Raw genomic sequence first — 17,007 nt, forward strand, 5'->3', positions numbered from 1 at the left:
GGGGGGTCGCCGCCTAATAGAGGCAAAAGTGGTGACCATGAAAACTACATGCATCGAGTGTTTGGATCGAAAGAGGAAGGGAGACAACTCATCCTTGCTTCATACCCAAAAGACTATAGAAAACACCATATTACCATTAATTACACTTGCTACCATTGGTAAATTTTAATTACTTTTGTCCGACAATTTTTTATTTTTTTTGTGAAATTTAGTGATTATACGTGAAATTAATCCTACCCCAAAATTTGCAGTATGCATGCAGAAAAACACTAGCAGATAGTAGGCCAAGAGTGAGGGGAAGATTTGCAAGAAATGATGAATTTGGTGAGGCAAGTAAAGCAAATTCTTGTGGTACTATTGAAGAGGATACAATTAGTCATGAAGATGTTAGACTCAATAATATTATGTATCATCCAAATATGGTTACATCTTCAACTCATCTTGACAACAATGCCACAATTTTCACCACCAATTGTCATGTACCAACTACTAATGGTCCCTATGATATGTGCACACCTCTCTATTGTACAGATGGTCAAATGCACTAAGTTAAAGAGTTTCTATAAAGCTCTACAATGTGCTCCTATAAGTTCTTCCTCTACATATAACAAGGTACTCTTCTAACAACCCTTCATATGTATTTTGGGATAAGGTACAAATATCCCTAGATAATAATCAAAATTTCAGAGACACATCTTAACTAAACTAAGGTCCTATTACCTCTGAACTCATTTGTTTTTTTTAATTTTGTACACCTTTTGGCTTACGTGACACACTCTGTGACTCCACGTAGTTGATGCGCGTGGGAGATGTTTGGATGCCACGTAAGCCAAAAAGGTGTACAATTGTTTTTAAAAAGGGGTTCGAGGGTAATGGGACTTTAGTTTAGTTAAGGTGTGTCTCTGAAATTTCGGTCATAGTCTAGGGGGATCCTTATGCCTTATCCCTATGTTTTTTTTAAATAACTATCTTGGTCTTAATTTATGTGATGGTACTTGTCTGGACACGAAATTTAAAAAAAGAAAGAAGTTTTATTTTTGGAACTCGTGCTCTAAAATAAATTATAGATATTTGTGAGGCTTAAATCGTCTCATGAAGGATAAAATGGTCATTTTAAAAGTTAAAATTGTTACCACTAAATATAAAAATGTGTCATTCTTTTTGGGCATAACACATAAATGTGTCATTAAGGTTACATATTTAACTAAAAAGATTTCTCCATAGGTCAAATAGGGTTACATATTTAACTAAAGCCAACCAAAGTCTTATATGTGTTGAGTTGGACGATCAAAATGGATCGAATTAATAAATAGAAGAGGCCGAGGGCCCAACCTAATACATCATATTTAACCCAATATATCTTAAAATTTATGAGTTCATATATATTATTTATTATAATTTTAATATATTCTTATGTATAAATTTATACTTTACATTAAAAATATTGAATTCAAATAAACTCAATATACTAAAATTACATTCACCCTCACATGTTGTAGCAGATAATCTGGCTTATTGTCATGTTACTAGTCACAACTTTTCTATGAATAGTTATAATTACTTTTTAGGTGTTTTCATAGTGTAAAAATTACTTTATAATATTAATGTATATAATTAAACTCATAAAATATATTGTGTAACAGTATTAGGTGGTGAAAGAAGAAGAGGTGGAATTCATTATATATATTATTGGTGTGATGTGAATCAAATATTGCATCAAGCAATCTTGGATTTGATCAGCTGTCAACTTTTTTTTGGATACAATTTTGCAGAATTTTGTTTCCAATAGGATGTATTAATTAGTCATAAACTAATTAATTAGAGAAAACAAAGAATAACTTGTAATAACTTAATCAATGTCCTTTAGTTAGGGCATGTAAATTTTGTAAATGTTATGCTATTGTAAGTTACACTTTTGTGTTTTGAATTGCTTGAAGTTTGGTTTGACTTATAAGGTAAACTTCAAGCATATTTTTTACTAAAGTTTTGACCTTTGCAAGGTCAAAATTCAAACATATTGGGTTGAAGTCGTGGCCTTGGTAAGGCCAAGCTTCAGATATATAATGACTTGTTAAGATCAATTTCAGATATTTTTACCGAAGTTATGACCTTGTCAATACCCATAATAAGAAAAAACCCTGAGGTTATGGCCTTGACAATGCCAAATTTGAGACTTGTTTTTACTAATGTTCTGGCTTTAACAATGCCAAACTTCAGACATTTTCTTAAAAGGGGAAAAGCTCAAACATGTCATCGAATTTTGAGAAAAGCCTCATTTATGTCATCTGTTAAAAAAATTGGCTCATATATGCCATTTCCGTTTGAGAAAAGGTTCATACGTGCCATTATTTGTTAACGGAAATGACATAGATGAACCAATTTTTTAACGGATGACATAGATGAGCCTTTTCTCAAAGTTCGATGTCATATCTGATCCTTTTTCATTTAAAAATATATTTAATTAATGATATGGTTGAATCATAATTGACCACGTGTAAAAAGTGGTTTTGCGAAATCAAATTGTTTTCGTTAACAAATAATGTTATGGATGAGCCTTTTCTCAAAGTTCGATGTCATATCTGATCCTTTTTCATTTAAAAATATATTTAATTAATGATATGGTTGAATCATAATTGACCACGTGTAAAAAGTGGTTTTGCGAAATCAAATTGTTTTCGTTAACAAATAATGTTATGGATGAGCCTTTTCTCAAACGAAAATGGCATAGATGACCCAAACTTTTAACTGATGACATAAATGAGTCACTTCTCAAAGTTCGATGACATATTTGAGTCTTTTTTTTAAAATGAAATGTCAAAAGCACACTTAAACTATCCATTTTTTTTAGTTTCACACCTAAACTATTTGGAGTGGGAGAAATAAGCCTAAAATATCACTAATAAATTTGAGAAACACGCCTCAAATAATATGTGATGGTGGATGTACTACACTCTTTTCTTCTTCTTTTTTTAAAAGAAGTTTCCACATAGATTGTCACGTGGAAAACAATCCACCATGACCAAAAGTGGCAACATATAATTAATACAGTAACAATCCCAACTGAAAATATAAATTGAAACACCAAACTTCACTTTATAATAATCAATTGAATATGTGTGTGTTTCTCGAACTAATGAATGAGTGATAGTTAGGTGCTTCTCGCACTCGCAATAGGGAAGGTGTGTTTTTGATATTTAACTAATAAAAAACGTGTTAGCAAAAAAAAACACATGAATGGAAATTTGGGCCAGACCCGTCAGAGTGTGTGTATACACACATTTGGTCCAGTCAACATTGAAATGTATTTTTCAAACTAATGAGTGATAGTTTAAGTGTGTTTCTCACACTTTCAATAGTTTATGAAACTAAAAAAAAGATATGGTAGTTTAGGTGTGTTTTTGCCACTTAATACTCTCTTTTTTAACTGAAAATGTGACCTTGACAACGCCATATTTCAAACATTTAAATAAAATTGTGGTCTTAACAATGCCAAATATCATATACTTTTTTATGGAAAAATTACGCAATTACACGATTTAAGATAACATAATCTCTAAAGAATTCCTACCATTTGAATTATTTACAAAAATCCCCTTTTCCCCTCTCTCTCTCTCTTAACATCGGATACATCACTCCACCTCTATTAGATACATTACAACTTTATTTGTGTACAATACATCTGGTACAAATGTTATTGTTGATAGGGATAAGGCACAAGTACCCCCTAGACTATGACTGAAATCTCATAGACATACCTTAACTAAACTAAGGTCCTATTACCCTTCTGAACTCATTTTTTTTAAATTCTGTACACCTTTTGTCTTACGCGGCACACTCCGTGATTCCATGTTGTTGACACACGTGGGAGATATTTGGATGCCACGTAAGCCAAAAAGGTGTACAAAATTACAAAAAAAAAAAGTTTAGGGGGGTAATAGGACCTTAATATTGTTAAGGTGTATCTCTGGGATTTCAGTCATATATGCTCTAGTTTTTGGACGGCAGGGGCACCAATGTCCCAAAAGTATGACGGAGGGTATCTGCATACCATTTACGATAGTTCGGGAGTATATTTGTCCTTTATACACGTCCATACAGTACTTTAAAAACTCAAAATTTTAATTTCAAGTTTCTGACTTTAAAATCTATAAACAAATGAAAGCTTAACTTCCAAATACCTTTAAAAAAAAAAGAAGAACTCAAATTATACTGCTAGGTATACATTTTCTGAAAATTAAAGAGGAAATTAAATGATAAAAAAAGTTGGAATTTGCCTAAAAAGGAATAAGGGAAAGATGACTATATATATATGGTTCATATTTTGAAGTGCTTTACTTTAACATATTTCAAATGACATGAATTTATGTACCTACCAAAACTCTTGTGATCATATGTTGAATTATAAAACCATATATTATTATATTTTAAAATAGTACAAAGTTTCCTTTTCTTGGAGGGGCAATTGAAAGCTCCATTTTAAAACCATCTTACAAACTTTTGCAAAAGAAGGTGTTAATAAAACAAGGAATATGGTTAGCCACATGCTACATTTTCTCCAAAGATTCTAATGGGGTGGTGAATATTCGGTCCCGAGTTTGAGTTCTGAAAATAAAGTTGATTTGATAGATATTGAATTTGAGTCCTGAGAATGAAGTTGATTTCGATAGAAAGTGTTTTATCCTTAAAACAATTTTCTAATGTGAATATGAATATAATTAAGAGTAAAACATTTTTTATTTAAGATATCTTTATTTCAAAATTTCGAAATATGATATTTTAGATTAAAAATGAAAGGAAGCGTACCAGACACCACAATGTGATATATTTAGGTGAGAGGAAGTGAAAGATCACAAGCATCACATTGACACTTCCAATTTCCAACTAATTAAATTTGCCTAAATTGAAGGTAATTAAATCAACAAGTCATTTTCACTTCCATTATCTGGAATACAACAAATTTAATAAAAATAATTTGACTAAAACATTTGACAAAATCAACCTTAAAACAGTAATATATAATTTCTCACCATTTAAATTTTTGACTTTGATGAACAACAAGGATTTATTTATTTATTCTCAAGAGTTGGTTGGTTAAATAGTTGTTAATCGTACAAACAAACATTTCTATGTCAATCAAGATTTCATTGCGATTCATTGCATTAATACTCAAAATTTTGTTCACATGTTTTTTTTTCCGTCTCTGATATCCACATTGGAGCTTGACAAATCTGAATCCATGACCATTTCTGGCGACGATATTTCCAACATAATTTTTTTCATTTTCGAGTTTTTTCATTCTCGAATTGCTTGAATTCGAGACTTTAGTTAATTAAGGATGCAAAAATCGCAACCATCCTGTCACGATCCATGTAATTGGTTCATAGTGATTCTTTAATTTGGCCCTACCACCACCTGAATTTGAGTTTTCAAAAATGAAACAATTTTAATACATTGTGTAACTACTAAATTTGACTTTTGTAACTCTGAAAATAAGTGAATAGTTTATAAAGTCATGTCCCTTTTGTATTTATTTCTTGAATTCAAAATTTTAAATTCAAAATCAATGAGATAATGTTTTTATAATAAAAACTAATAAACACCCTTCTAGTGTTGCAATTATTGGAGCATATTCTGGATTCATGTCCATTTTATGAATTTAAATTTCAAATTTGATTATTTTTTTTAGTGAATGTGCTGTTGTCTTTGTTGCATAGACAATATAGACTGTCAGTAATTTTATCGCTAATTTATTGCTAAATAATTCGTGATTAACATGTTTTTTTTTTAATAATTCGTCGTTAAATTGGATTGATGAAATCGTCACACATCACAATTCTTTTCCATTTAACCCTTTTATTTGAGGGAAAATTGTATAAAATAGCAAACTATTAATTCAAATTAAATGTTATAACCACAATTTCATTTAATTCTAATATGTAGCAAACACTTTGTCATTGCCTCTCTCCCCAAATTTCTCGCTCGCCACTCTCCTGGTCTTGCTCGCCAGTCTCTCTCTAGCCTCTCTCACTTTATATAAACACAAATGTATAAATTATGTTTGTGTTTGTATAAAGTGATAGAAAACTGTATATATACATATCTTTTCGTTCGCCTCTCTCCTTAGAGAATCTCGCTCGCCACTCTCCCTCACCTCTCTCACTTTATACAAACACAAAGGTATAAATTGTGTTTGTGTTTGTTTAAAGCAAGAGAAAACTGTATATACAAATACATTTACTTTCGTCCTATAAACTTATAATTATACAAAGCTGCCAGCGATTTATACAAACGAGAGGCTGCCACCGATTTATACAAATCTGATGCTGCCAACGATTTATACAAATCTGATGCTAAAGTTTGCTATGTAACGCAATTATACAAACTATAGTTATAACATACAAATATGATTTTTATGTTTGCTAAACCTATTGCAATTAGTCTGAATTTATGTGAGATAATTATCTATGTTGAACAGAAGAAAATTCAAAAGTTAAACAATATGTTAAACAAATATCTTTGTAACTTTCATTAAATCCAAAATAATAAGTCTTCTAGTCTTACATTAACGTGTTATGTTTATATATTTATAGGATACTTTTCAAATTTTGACTAATGCCTAATTTTCTCTTCTTTGAATTTTACAATTAACGAACAATTAAGTGGAATAAGAAAGCTTAATGGAAATTTTGTGTCATAACCATATTGGCAATGAGTAAATTTTAGAGCATCAGATTTAATAAATCGCTGGCAGCCTCTCATTTGTATAAATCGATGGTAGTCTCTCGTTTGTATAAATAGTTGATAGCTTTGTATAATTATAAGTGTATAGGACGAAAGTATATGTATTATGGGAAAATGCATAAGTACCCCCAGCCTATGCCCAAAATTCCTAAGACACACCTAGCCTTTACTAAGGTCCTATTACCCCCCCGAACTTATTTTATATATAATTTTCTACCCCTTTTCGGCCTATGTGGCACTATCTTGTGGGCCCAACGCGTGTTGACAATTTTTTCAAGGATAGTGCCACATAGGCCGAAAAGGGGTAGAAAATTATATATAAAATAAGTTCGGGGGGGTAATAGGACCTTAGTAAAGGCTAGGTGTGTCTTAGGAATTTTGGGCATAGGCTGGGGGTACTTATGCATTTTCCCATAATACATATACTTTCGTCCTATACACTTATAATTATACAAAGCTATCAACTATTTATACAAACGAGAGACTACCATCGATTTATACAAATGAGAGGCTGCCATAAAGTGAAAGAGGCTAGAGAGAAACTGGCGAGCGAGACCTGGAGAGTGGCGAGCGAGAAATCTGGGGAGAAAGGCGATGACAAAGTGTTTGCTATGGATTAGAATTAAATGAAACTGTGATTATAACATTTAATTTGAATTAATAATTTGTTATTTTATACAATTTTCCCATTGACAATTTAAAAAGAAAAAAAAGGTTTGTATGGTAAGGTGCAAAATATTTTTCATATTTCACATATTTGTTAATTAATGTATTTAGAAAAATATTTTCTCCAATCGAAAAACTAGAAAAAACATGTTTTATAATAAAGTAACATTGTCACACTATTGTCTTCTTTATACCCCAATACCCCAACCACCCTCATCCATCACATGCATTTGAGACGATATTTTCTACTTTCTTACCAAACGTCAAAAAGCATTAGAAAAATAACTTCACTGAAAAAATCGAGAAAACATGTTCTATAAAAATAACACTTCACGTTATATATATGGATAAGGGTCTGAAAAATACCTCAACGCTTTAGTTGGATTTGCCGTTGCGATACTAAACTTTCATGAGGACCTATTACCTCCCTAGACTATTTAATACCGTATATTTTACCCCCAAAACTATTTAATAATGTCTTTTAAAGGTATATATGTGTCCACGTGGACACATTACTATTTATAATTTTGCATTATTTTTTATTTCCACGTGGGTAAATATATATGTTTAAAATACGGTATTAAATAGTCTAGGGAGGTAATAGGTTCTCATGAAAGTTTAGTATCACAACAACAAATTCGACCAAAATTAAGGTATTTTTCAGACTCTTATCCCTTATATATATGCCCATTCTCATCCCACTACATATTCTTATGATAATATTTTCTGCTACCTTATCAAATATCATAAAATATTATTAGAAAAATGATTTTGTTCGCTTACTTCCATTCCACTACATGCTTTTGAAACAATATTTTCTGTCTTCTTATCAAATATTAAAAAGTATATAAATATAGAAAACGTATTTATTTTTTAATTTGTGAAAAATATGTTTCTTCGTACTAAACGCTTATTCTAAAAAAGATACGGAATCTAATAATTATGATTGTTGTAGTCATTGAACTAATCAATTGAAGGCAAACGTATGAATACCTTGTGTAATAAGTGGATCACTTCATTCATCATTTGAAAAGTCGAAATCAACAAATTGTTCACTCCATTAAGTGAATTAATGGATCACCATGTGCATGCACTATCTTAATAGTTGTCTATGGTTTTAATGCATAACAAAATATTGAGAAGAAATTAAATATGATAACTATATTTGCTGCATACCACTCAATAAGAAAATAGTTGGCAATATATATTTTCTTTCAACTACTTGATACTTGATGTTCGGTATTTATATTAAGATTTGATTAAATTTAGATCTGTACATTGCAAGACTCATGAACGAGCCACCTAATTAAGAGAAGGGTGGTTCATTGCACACCTTTTACTGAAAAATTATGTGGTGTACAGAAGTTAAATTTTAGCTATTATATGAGTGTGTATGTATTTATATTTATTTTTTCATACCCTTAATTAATATAACTGAGAAGAAAAGTTGCACATTCTTTATCAAATTTCTAGCTCCACTAGGCTGCCACTCGCATAACTCTGATGATGACGCTCCAAATGATATTGTTTTATTTCTAGAGCTGGCTCGAATCCGAAACCTTTAATCAAGAATAAAGGAGTTCCAACCATCCAATCACATTGATTGTTATCGATGTTTCTATTTCCATAACAATGCTAGCTTTTATCCATCGAGTTACAACTCTAGAACCAAATCAAGGGAGATAATTTAAATTTATCGATACATATACTAATCGAAATTGCTCAATTTTACCGTGCAATACACTTTTGGTCCATTCATTCCTTATCGTTAGCAAAATATTTCTTACTTATAGTATCCTTTAAGAGTTAGATTTTGATGGAAATGTATTCTCGATCCTTGAATGTCATGCTCCAAACTGAATGATACTGAAACGCCAGATAAAGAATGTTTGGCTTCAGACTTGAGGGGGTATATGTTGATGGAAAGAATTCCACATCAGATTGAGACAAAATCCCTAATTAATCTTCTTATAAAGCACGCTTGAGCAATCCTCCTTTATTCGACCTAATTTGAAAATAACCTTTTCTTTTTCAATATTTTCATAACTATATATAACTATATATTTTAATCAATCATCTTGAAGTTTGAAAAAATATTCCATCATATAGGTATGTCGAATAAATCGAAAGTCTAGTAATTAGGTTGAAATAATATCCTCCTTGGAAGTTTATCTATAAAGTCAATTAACTCTAATCCTAACTTTATAAAATGGCAATTTATTATTCTCTCCTATGACCTATATATATCTAATCACATTTATTCTTTTAAAAAAGTAAAATTTTGCTCTTTTATTATCAATTTTATTGTTTTTTTTTTAATTCCAAATACATCACAAGTTTCCAATCTACTGAGCTTTTTGCGCCGCAGATTAAACAAAATTAAAAAAAAAAACAAGTCAAGATAACACAACAATAACAATTAAAAAACACTAGCAACATGACAATATTCAATAATTTGAATCATGATATGATATTTAATTTATTTCACAGACAAATCTACCACCAAACATTAATTTCACAAAAGAACATTTCTAATGTCTATAACATTAATTTCGAAAACATGTTTGAAAGATAACACCTCCAAAAAAATAAAATAAAAAAATATGTCCTACCCTGTACGTGATCTAAGTCAGAAAGTAATAATATAAATATAGTTGTGGAGCCAAGATTTTAATTAAGGGAGTTTAAAAACTAAAAAAAGAAACACACGAACTAATTAAAGAGAGTTCGATATATATACAAGTTAATTTTAATTATATATAGATAATATTATTTTTCGTCGAAGGAGGATCGAATGAACCCCTGATAATAAATTGACTCCGCCCCGATATATATATATATATATATATTAGAGAAGTCACATGTGTTGAAGAAAAGTGATGAGTAAAAGGTATCAAGATTCAAGGTTGTTGGGTACATATGTTTATTTATATCTTTGCAGGGTCCTTTTGTTTTCTTGCATTTGGATGGTCAATGGTGGCATACTTGTAGAATTACTAATTTTGTGAACCATATTATATAATTTGAATAGTTAGAAAACATCAACGTAGGTTGTGGTGTAGTGATGAGATTGTTTCACCCTTAACTAGAAGTCTTGGGTTTGAGACCTGGATATGAAAAAAATCTTGCTGGAAGCGCCACCTCCGAATGAATTTTGAAATGCACGATCCAAATTTAATCGGGGCTCCAATGTAGACTTTGAATACCGAATAGAAAACAAACAAAAAAAATAATTATAAAATAAATATTTTTATTTAAAAATTTTAACGCGATTTCTCGCACAAAAACGTATATACTTGCTTCAAGCGGCATCATAGAATAGTAAGATACCACTTTTATGAAAATACTGAGTATAAATATAAAATATGACACTTTATAGTAAATTTTTTTTTAAAAAAAGTGATACTAATATAGAAAGTTTTTTGCGTATGTTATTGATTTACGTGTAAATATTATTTTTTTTACTAAAGATGTGACGTTGAAAACCATATACTTATATGTTCTAATGTCATAAATTGAATGAATTGCCAGAAATTTAAAAAAATTATAATATTTTTTATATTTTAAAATAAATTAATATTTTTTTCATTTTTTAGTTAAAATGTATTAAAGTTAAAAGGGTAAAAATATTTTAAAAAGTAAACTAATATAGGTAAAATATCGTTCTGGCCAAAAAGATTTTTTCTTAGTTATTTATTTTCAACAAAATGTAACAACATTGATTAGCCGCATGCAATAGCGACCATTTGTGACTTTAAGTTAATGATAAGAAAAAAATTATGAGAAATTTCTTAGTTATTGCTTAATGACTTTTTTTTTCTTTTGAATTTCTTAATTATAGCAATAAATAACCTGTTTTTCCTGATCAAAACAACAAAGTACTCGTTTGGTCATAAAAAATAATTATTTTTTTGGAATAATATTTATGTTATTTAAAATTTGGTGTTTGATGATAAAAATTTTAAATTCAAATTTATATTTAAAAATTGGAAAATATCTTATAATTTATTTTTTAACTCACTTTTCACTTTTGAAGTTGTATTTAAGTACATCCTAGTAATTCAAATATTCTTTGCAAAAAGTATAACCAAACATAACTTCATTTTCAATTCTATAAATTCCAAATAAAGTGAAAAGTATTTAAAATTTATGACCAAATGCCTACTAATTATTTAGCTAGCGTTGACTATATATTTTCAAAAAATTATCTTCAAATATATGTTTGACCATAAAATTTAGTTCAAATATCTATTTGACCATGAAATTTAATCAGATTTTAAAAATTCGATCTTCAAATATTTTCAAATTCTTAAAAACTAGCTTCAACTTTTGACCAGGACTTTCACTCACGTAACTTCAAATTTTTTTCTAAAAATATACATACGTATCTAATTACAATTTCAAAAACTCAAAATGTCAAACTTCAAAATCTATTATCAAATGAGAGCTTAATTTAAAAAAATAATAAAACCTTCAAAGAAAAAAAAAAGGAAAATTTGTTAAGGAAATGACATAGTGCCAAGTTGCCAAATAGTCCAGCACTGATCCTATTGTGCTAACCAGCTAAGACATTTTTGTTCCCTTTTTCTCTCTTTACTCTCTTACCTATACATACACATTTCTGTATGTCTCTTTCATGTTTTCACTCGTTTATAGATGTGGGGTGGTGAGGTTAAGAGGGGTTTGGTTTATTCCATAGATTGGACCTTGAAAATGCAAGATTTCAGCAAATCTTGGACCCCACCATTGCCTATTCTATAGTTTTGCCTAATTTTTCCAATAAACCAAACATGGCTTATGCACCCCACACCCTCTTTGAACCCCATTTAGTTGAATTTAGCTAAAGATTTCACCTTTACTCTATTATTTATGTGTTTGGTTTGGTATTCTTCTTCTAGAATCAAGATTTGTCTAAGTGGTGGATGAGGTTTCTTCCATGTGGTATACTTTTGTAGAAGTAATTTTTATTTCTTTCTTTGTTTCTTTAATAGCCAAAGTTTCTTCCTTTTCTTTCTCTACTTTGTTTTAAAATAGACTTTTTGAAGGACTAATTGTACATCTTATCTTTGTTTAGTGGGGTTGGCTTGAAATTGACTAACATTAAGTTATCTTTATTTGGTGTTTGCTGTTTCTGAAGGGGATTGGAAGAGCATAAAGCTTGATCTGAGTGGTGAATTTGAAGTGGGGTTTCATTTTTTTGGAGGTGAGTAGGAAGTTATTGAGCTTTGATTTTACTTCTGATGTTTAGTACTTTGCTTACTATTTGTTGGACATGTTATGTTTGTATTTTTTGTGCAATTTGTCTGGCAGTTGTTGCAATTCTTTATACTGTCTTTATTGGTTCTTGAAATGCAATTAGGATCTAGATATATATAACACTGTTTATTCTTCTTTGTTCTTTCTGTTTCACTGTTTGTGTCTCTCCCAGCTATTGGGAAGTGCACCACAAGTAGATTTCTGTTTTTGTAAGGAGATTTGTTGCCAAAGATTTGATCTTTTTTCTGTTTTTCAGCTGTTACAAAGCCTGAGACTTGTTTTGTAGACGGGGAATCTTAGTAGCTAAGTTGGTTGGCTACCTGAACTCTCACCTTGAGTTCGATTCTCCACCTTGTAATCTCGTTCACCTACAAAAGACTTGTTGTGTGTAGACCCTCTTGTGGTTCATTGTTTGATCAAGTTTTAATCTTTGGAGTAATTTAATTGGTAAAGATTCTTTCTTCTGATTCATGACTAAAAATTCTTGTGCATTAACTAGTAGTTCCATTTCATTTCAGCCTATTTCCCGAAATTAGAATTGGGACGATACAAGTGCTGGTGGATTTTGGTCTCTTTGTGTAAACCGTATTTATATCGCGGAAGGTGAAGGAAGAAAGTTCATTTACCTGCTTTCTAATGTTTAATCACCTTGGAGGTGCAATATGGAACGCAGAAACATGGACAAGGATGGACCTAATAAAGAAGGTTTATTGCAGTTTGTGAACAAGGAAGAACAAGCAGAGGAGAATAGTTGTTTGTCGACAAGATTAATAGAAGAGTTAGAACCACAGCACCTACTTAGATTAGGAAACCCGCGCTTTACAGGAAATTGCACTCAGAAATTGTTCTTTCATAGTTCTCTTGGCTTACAAAATAAGCTTCCAAAGCATATAATAAGTTTTGACGAAAGATACTTCCTTCGCTGCCTTGAATTGGTACACATACATTCCACATGTAACTTCTCTTCAAAGATGCAAATTTTATCAAAGAGTTCAGGTTCAAGAGAGGTTAGAAATGAAAATCTCTGCACTAATGGTAATCTGGCTATCGAATGCCCTCAAACTGTGGGGATTGAGTCAAGTTATGTCCCTGACTCCTCCGCGGAGTGGATTCTTGGTGCAATAACTGGTAGTAAGAGTATGCTGAACATTTTAAAGAGTCCTTTACTTAATCAATTTGGATCTGTTAACTGTACTGTTGATTCTGGAAAGGAAAATATACATGACAGTGAAGAAGCAAGTTTTTCTGATTTCATGAGCTCTCCCGGTGGTTTTAGTGTCAGTTCAGCACAGAAGCTACAGAAGGAGATGGCAGATCATGCATATGGATCTGAGCATGTACACAGAAGGGTTCTTTCTGTATCTAGTACAGCTTCGACATGCTCGGATCAATCTTGTCTTTCAGCGGCTTCCCCTATTTCTCAAGGAATGCTCCAGAGGAGATGGAAAAATGGTTTACCACATTATGTCTTTTCCATAGATGGTAAAAAGGAAGTTTATGTAGCTGATTTGCTGAAGATCGACTCACCTGATGATAAGTTTCTCGATTATGTTTACACATTTCATTCAAGACCAGAAGGCAAAAAGGAACGCGCCTTCTCTGCAAGGGAATCACAACTTGTAGGTAAAATGACTGTGTCAACTTCAGTGACACTCAGCTCAACCAAGCTGGAGATTATGGAGACGCGATTTGTTGTGTTTGGTTCCATGGATCAATATATGGATGAGATACAATCAAGTCATATCCTCAGGAAGAACAAAAAATTGGCAAAGAAAGTGACAGATGTGTTCAGAACTAGTCAGTCTTATAAGCAGAGAAGCTTATCCAAGTTCGGGGGAACAAGCGCCATTCTTGAAGATGCTTCTTGGACGCCATCCATAGATATGTATGATGATTATTATTCATGCGGCAATGCTCTTTTAGATCAACAGATTCCGCCAAATTTTGAGTTGGCTGCCATTGTTACCAGAGATCCTCTTAATGACAGCTCCAAGGAGGCAGAGAAGGGTGGCTGGGGTATGAAGTTTCTCAAGAAATCTCCGACTGGAAGTAAAAATGCACCTCCTGAGATATCGGTGGAATGTCGTTCACGTGGCACCAGTGAATGCTCAACAAGCACGGATGTTATAATTCCAAGTGGTTTTCACGGTGGACCTAGAAGCAGACATGCTGGGCCGTCAAGCCTGTTGGAGCGGTGGAGCTCTGGTGGGCACTGTGATTGTGGAGGCTGGGATCTCGGGTGCCCCCTCACAGTTCTTAACACTGGAAATGAAGCTTCATCACAAACTACATCTGGAGACTGTCAAACTTTTGATCTCTATATACAGGTCTATGTCATTATAAGTTTTTGTTCTTTATGTTCTTCAAGCAACTATGCTTTTGAATAAGTGGAGCATTGAAATGTCACTAACCGATTTTCTTTTCCCCGATCTTGCAGGGTTCAAAACAAAGTGCACCAGTCATGAAAATGTCGAATATTCATGATGGTTTGTATTACATCCATTTTCATTCGACTCTATCAGCTTTGCAGTCTTTTGCCATAGCTGCTGCTTTCATTCATAGACATAGTCCTTTCCTACGACCGAAACTGTACAGGAAGTGAAGTAAGATGACACAAAGTATGGTATCTGTTGTTATAGTTCTCTACTTTTAAAAGAAGTCAGACAAATCGACCATTAGAAATGGTTCGAAGATATAACATCTGATTGTCTCTCATGTTCATTAATTTATCTTAGCTAATAGATTATTAGATAGGAAATTCGTTTGTTAGCTCACATTATTATTTTGTTAGTGTAATGAATGATACACTTTAGAAGCAGCGGTCAGTGTACAAATCGTCTATTGGATGGGGGGACATCCATTTGTACCGTTGATTAAGTTACTGAAAGTCGAAACACATTGATTTTTGAGTGGTTTGTTGATCCTTTGATCTTTAGTGCAACTTTCAGGCATCAATGGAAACTTCAGTTATGTTTCAATATCGTCTACCGTTGATTGTAAGAGGCCTCTCTCTCTCTCATTGATTTTAGCATGTGTGATGTTATGTTCACAGTGTAGACTATTGATGAATCACTGCATTTCCATGCTTTCTTTACACATGTTCTTGGAACTCATCTAAGATGACATACTTTGTGTCAATGGTAAACTCAATCCTGCAAACTTCTTTGTGCTAATCAACGAGAACAACGTACTCAATGTAATCCCAGAAGTGGGGTCTGGAGACGGTTGGTTAAACTCTTTGGTTCCTTGTGTTTATGTTGCAATTGTTTTCATGCTTTCGTTTAGGCATTGGTTAAACTCTTCGGTTCCTTATGTTTATGTTGCAATTGTTTTCATGCTTTTGTTAAGGCATAATACATAAATATTACCCTTAACTTGGCGTCAGCTGGCAACTATGACCTTTAAATTTGGGTGTGCACACGCAGACACTTAAACTTGTATAAAATTGAACAAATAGACATGTTCGTTCTACATGGCACTCTACATGACAATTTTGTGTCCTACGTGACATCCTATGTGTATTATGTCATGTAGGACACGTGTGTCTACTTGTTTAATTTTATACAAGTGCTTACTTGTGCACGCTCAAAGTTGGAGAGCATAGTTGTTTATTGAAGTCAAGTTAAGGGTCATGTTAATGTATTATGTCTTTCGTTTATTGTAGCATTGAGTGCTACATATGGAAGTAGCAAGCTTGTTGATGAGTGACCTTGTTATGGAAGTAGTATAGGCATTTGGACATGTTTTGTTTGAATTCATTGCTTTCGGCTTGAACTATGTATACATATACAAAACGAATTTTAAAAATATACATATAATAAGGTTACGTTTTTCGATAAAAATGGCATAAAAAGAGAGTTGGTTGGTGATGATCTCTGAAAAATGCTATTTATTCTTACTTCATTATACAGTAAAATTATGAGGGGATTATAGTTGATCTTTTCTAGCATTGGTGTCAAATCACACGACTACACGTTCAAGGGTATGACTTAGTGATCAATAAATTAAATGTGTAGTCGTGTAGTCACTGTAAGATAATTTCAAAATTTGCCCCCTATTATGAGTATATATTTTGCAGTATTACCTTTGAAAAAGCTGATAAGACAGTGTTTGTTTTGAGTAAAAAGAGACAAATTGAGAGGAAATGGTAAAGACTGTGTTCTGTAAACCTCTGTTTGTATTAGACTGATTTCCCAAACAGGAAATAAGAGATTTGGGGAATCTTCTGTTGTGATATGAGCCGTTGGATCAGTAAAGATGAGTGGTCAGGATTAATCTATAAAATCAACGGTCGTGATGAAACAATCAGACGGTCTACATTGGTCAAATTCATTCTGTCAACAT

At 31.9% G+C, this 17,007-nt stretch overlaps 2 protein-coding genes across 3 annotated transcripts in view; both read left to right on the forward strand.

Moving 5' to 3' along the window:
- The window catches only part of LOC102605881 (homeobox protein 3), a 5,251-nt gene extending 3,366 nt beyond the window's left edge, over positions 1-1,885 (forward strand). The window contains exons 4-5 of the mRNA XM_006354471.2: positions 252-612; positions 1,644-1,885. Of these exons, the coding sequence (XP_006354533.2) occupies positions 252-548 (297 nt within the window). The 3' untranslated portion in view covers positions 549-612; positions 1,644-1,885. The remainder of the gene's footprint in view (positions 1-251; positions 613-1,643) is intronic.
- Positions 1,886-11,992: 10,107 nt separating this feature from the next.
- Positions 11,993-15,641, forward strand: LOC102601067 (uncharacterized). 2 transcript variants are annotated; one of them, XM_006354374.2, is made up of 4 exons: positions 11,993-12,364; positions 12,545-12,610; positions 13,182-14,990; positions 15,101-15,641. In XM_006354374.2, exons 3-4 carry the CDS (start codon positions 13,326-13,328, stop codon positions 15,263-15,265), a joined length of 1,830 nt encoding a protein of 609 aa, XP_006354436.1. In that variant the 5' UTR covers positions 11,993-12,364; positions 12,545-12,610; positions 13,182-13,325; the 3' UTR covers positions 15,266-15,641. The 2 variants fall into 2 exon arrangements, with proteins under 2 accessions (XP_006354436.1, XP_006354437.1); XM_006354375.2 differs by having other exon boundaries at positions 11,993-12,348.
- Positions 15,642-17,007: the final 1,366 nt, after the last annotated feature.

Source organism: Solanum tuberosum, unplaced genomic scaffold (assembly GCF_000226075.1).
Source record: "Solanum tuberosum cultivar DM 1-3 516 R44 unplaced genomic scaffold, SolTub_3.0 scf00174, whole genome shotgun sequence".
Lineage (NCBI taxonomy): Eukaryota > Viridiplantae > Streptophyta > Magnoliopsida > Solanales > Solanaceae > Solanum > Solanum tuberosum.

Excerpts from the sequence above, each read along its gene's own strand:
- LOC102601067 (XM_006354374.2), top strand. The coding sequence starts at position 13,326 with ATGGAACGCAGAAACATGGACAAGGATGGACCTAATAAAGAAGGTTTA. Across the intron at positions 14,991-15,100 it reads CTTTTGATCTCTATATACAG|GGTTCAAAACAAAGTGCACC; the intron begins GTCTATGTCATT and ends CCGATCTTGCAG.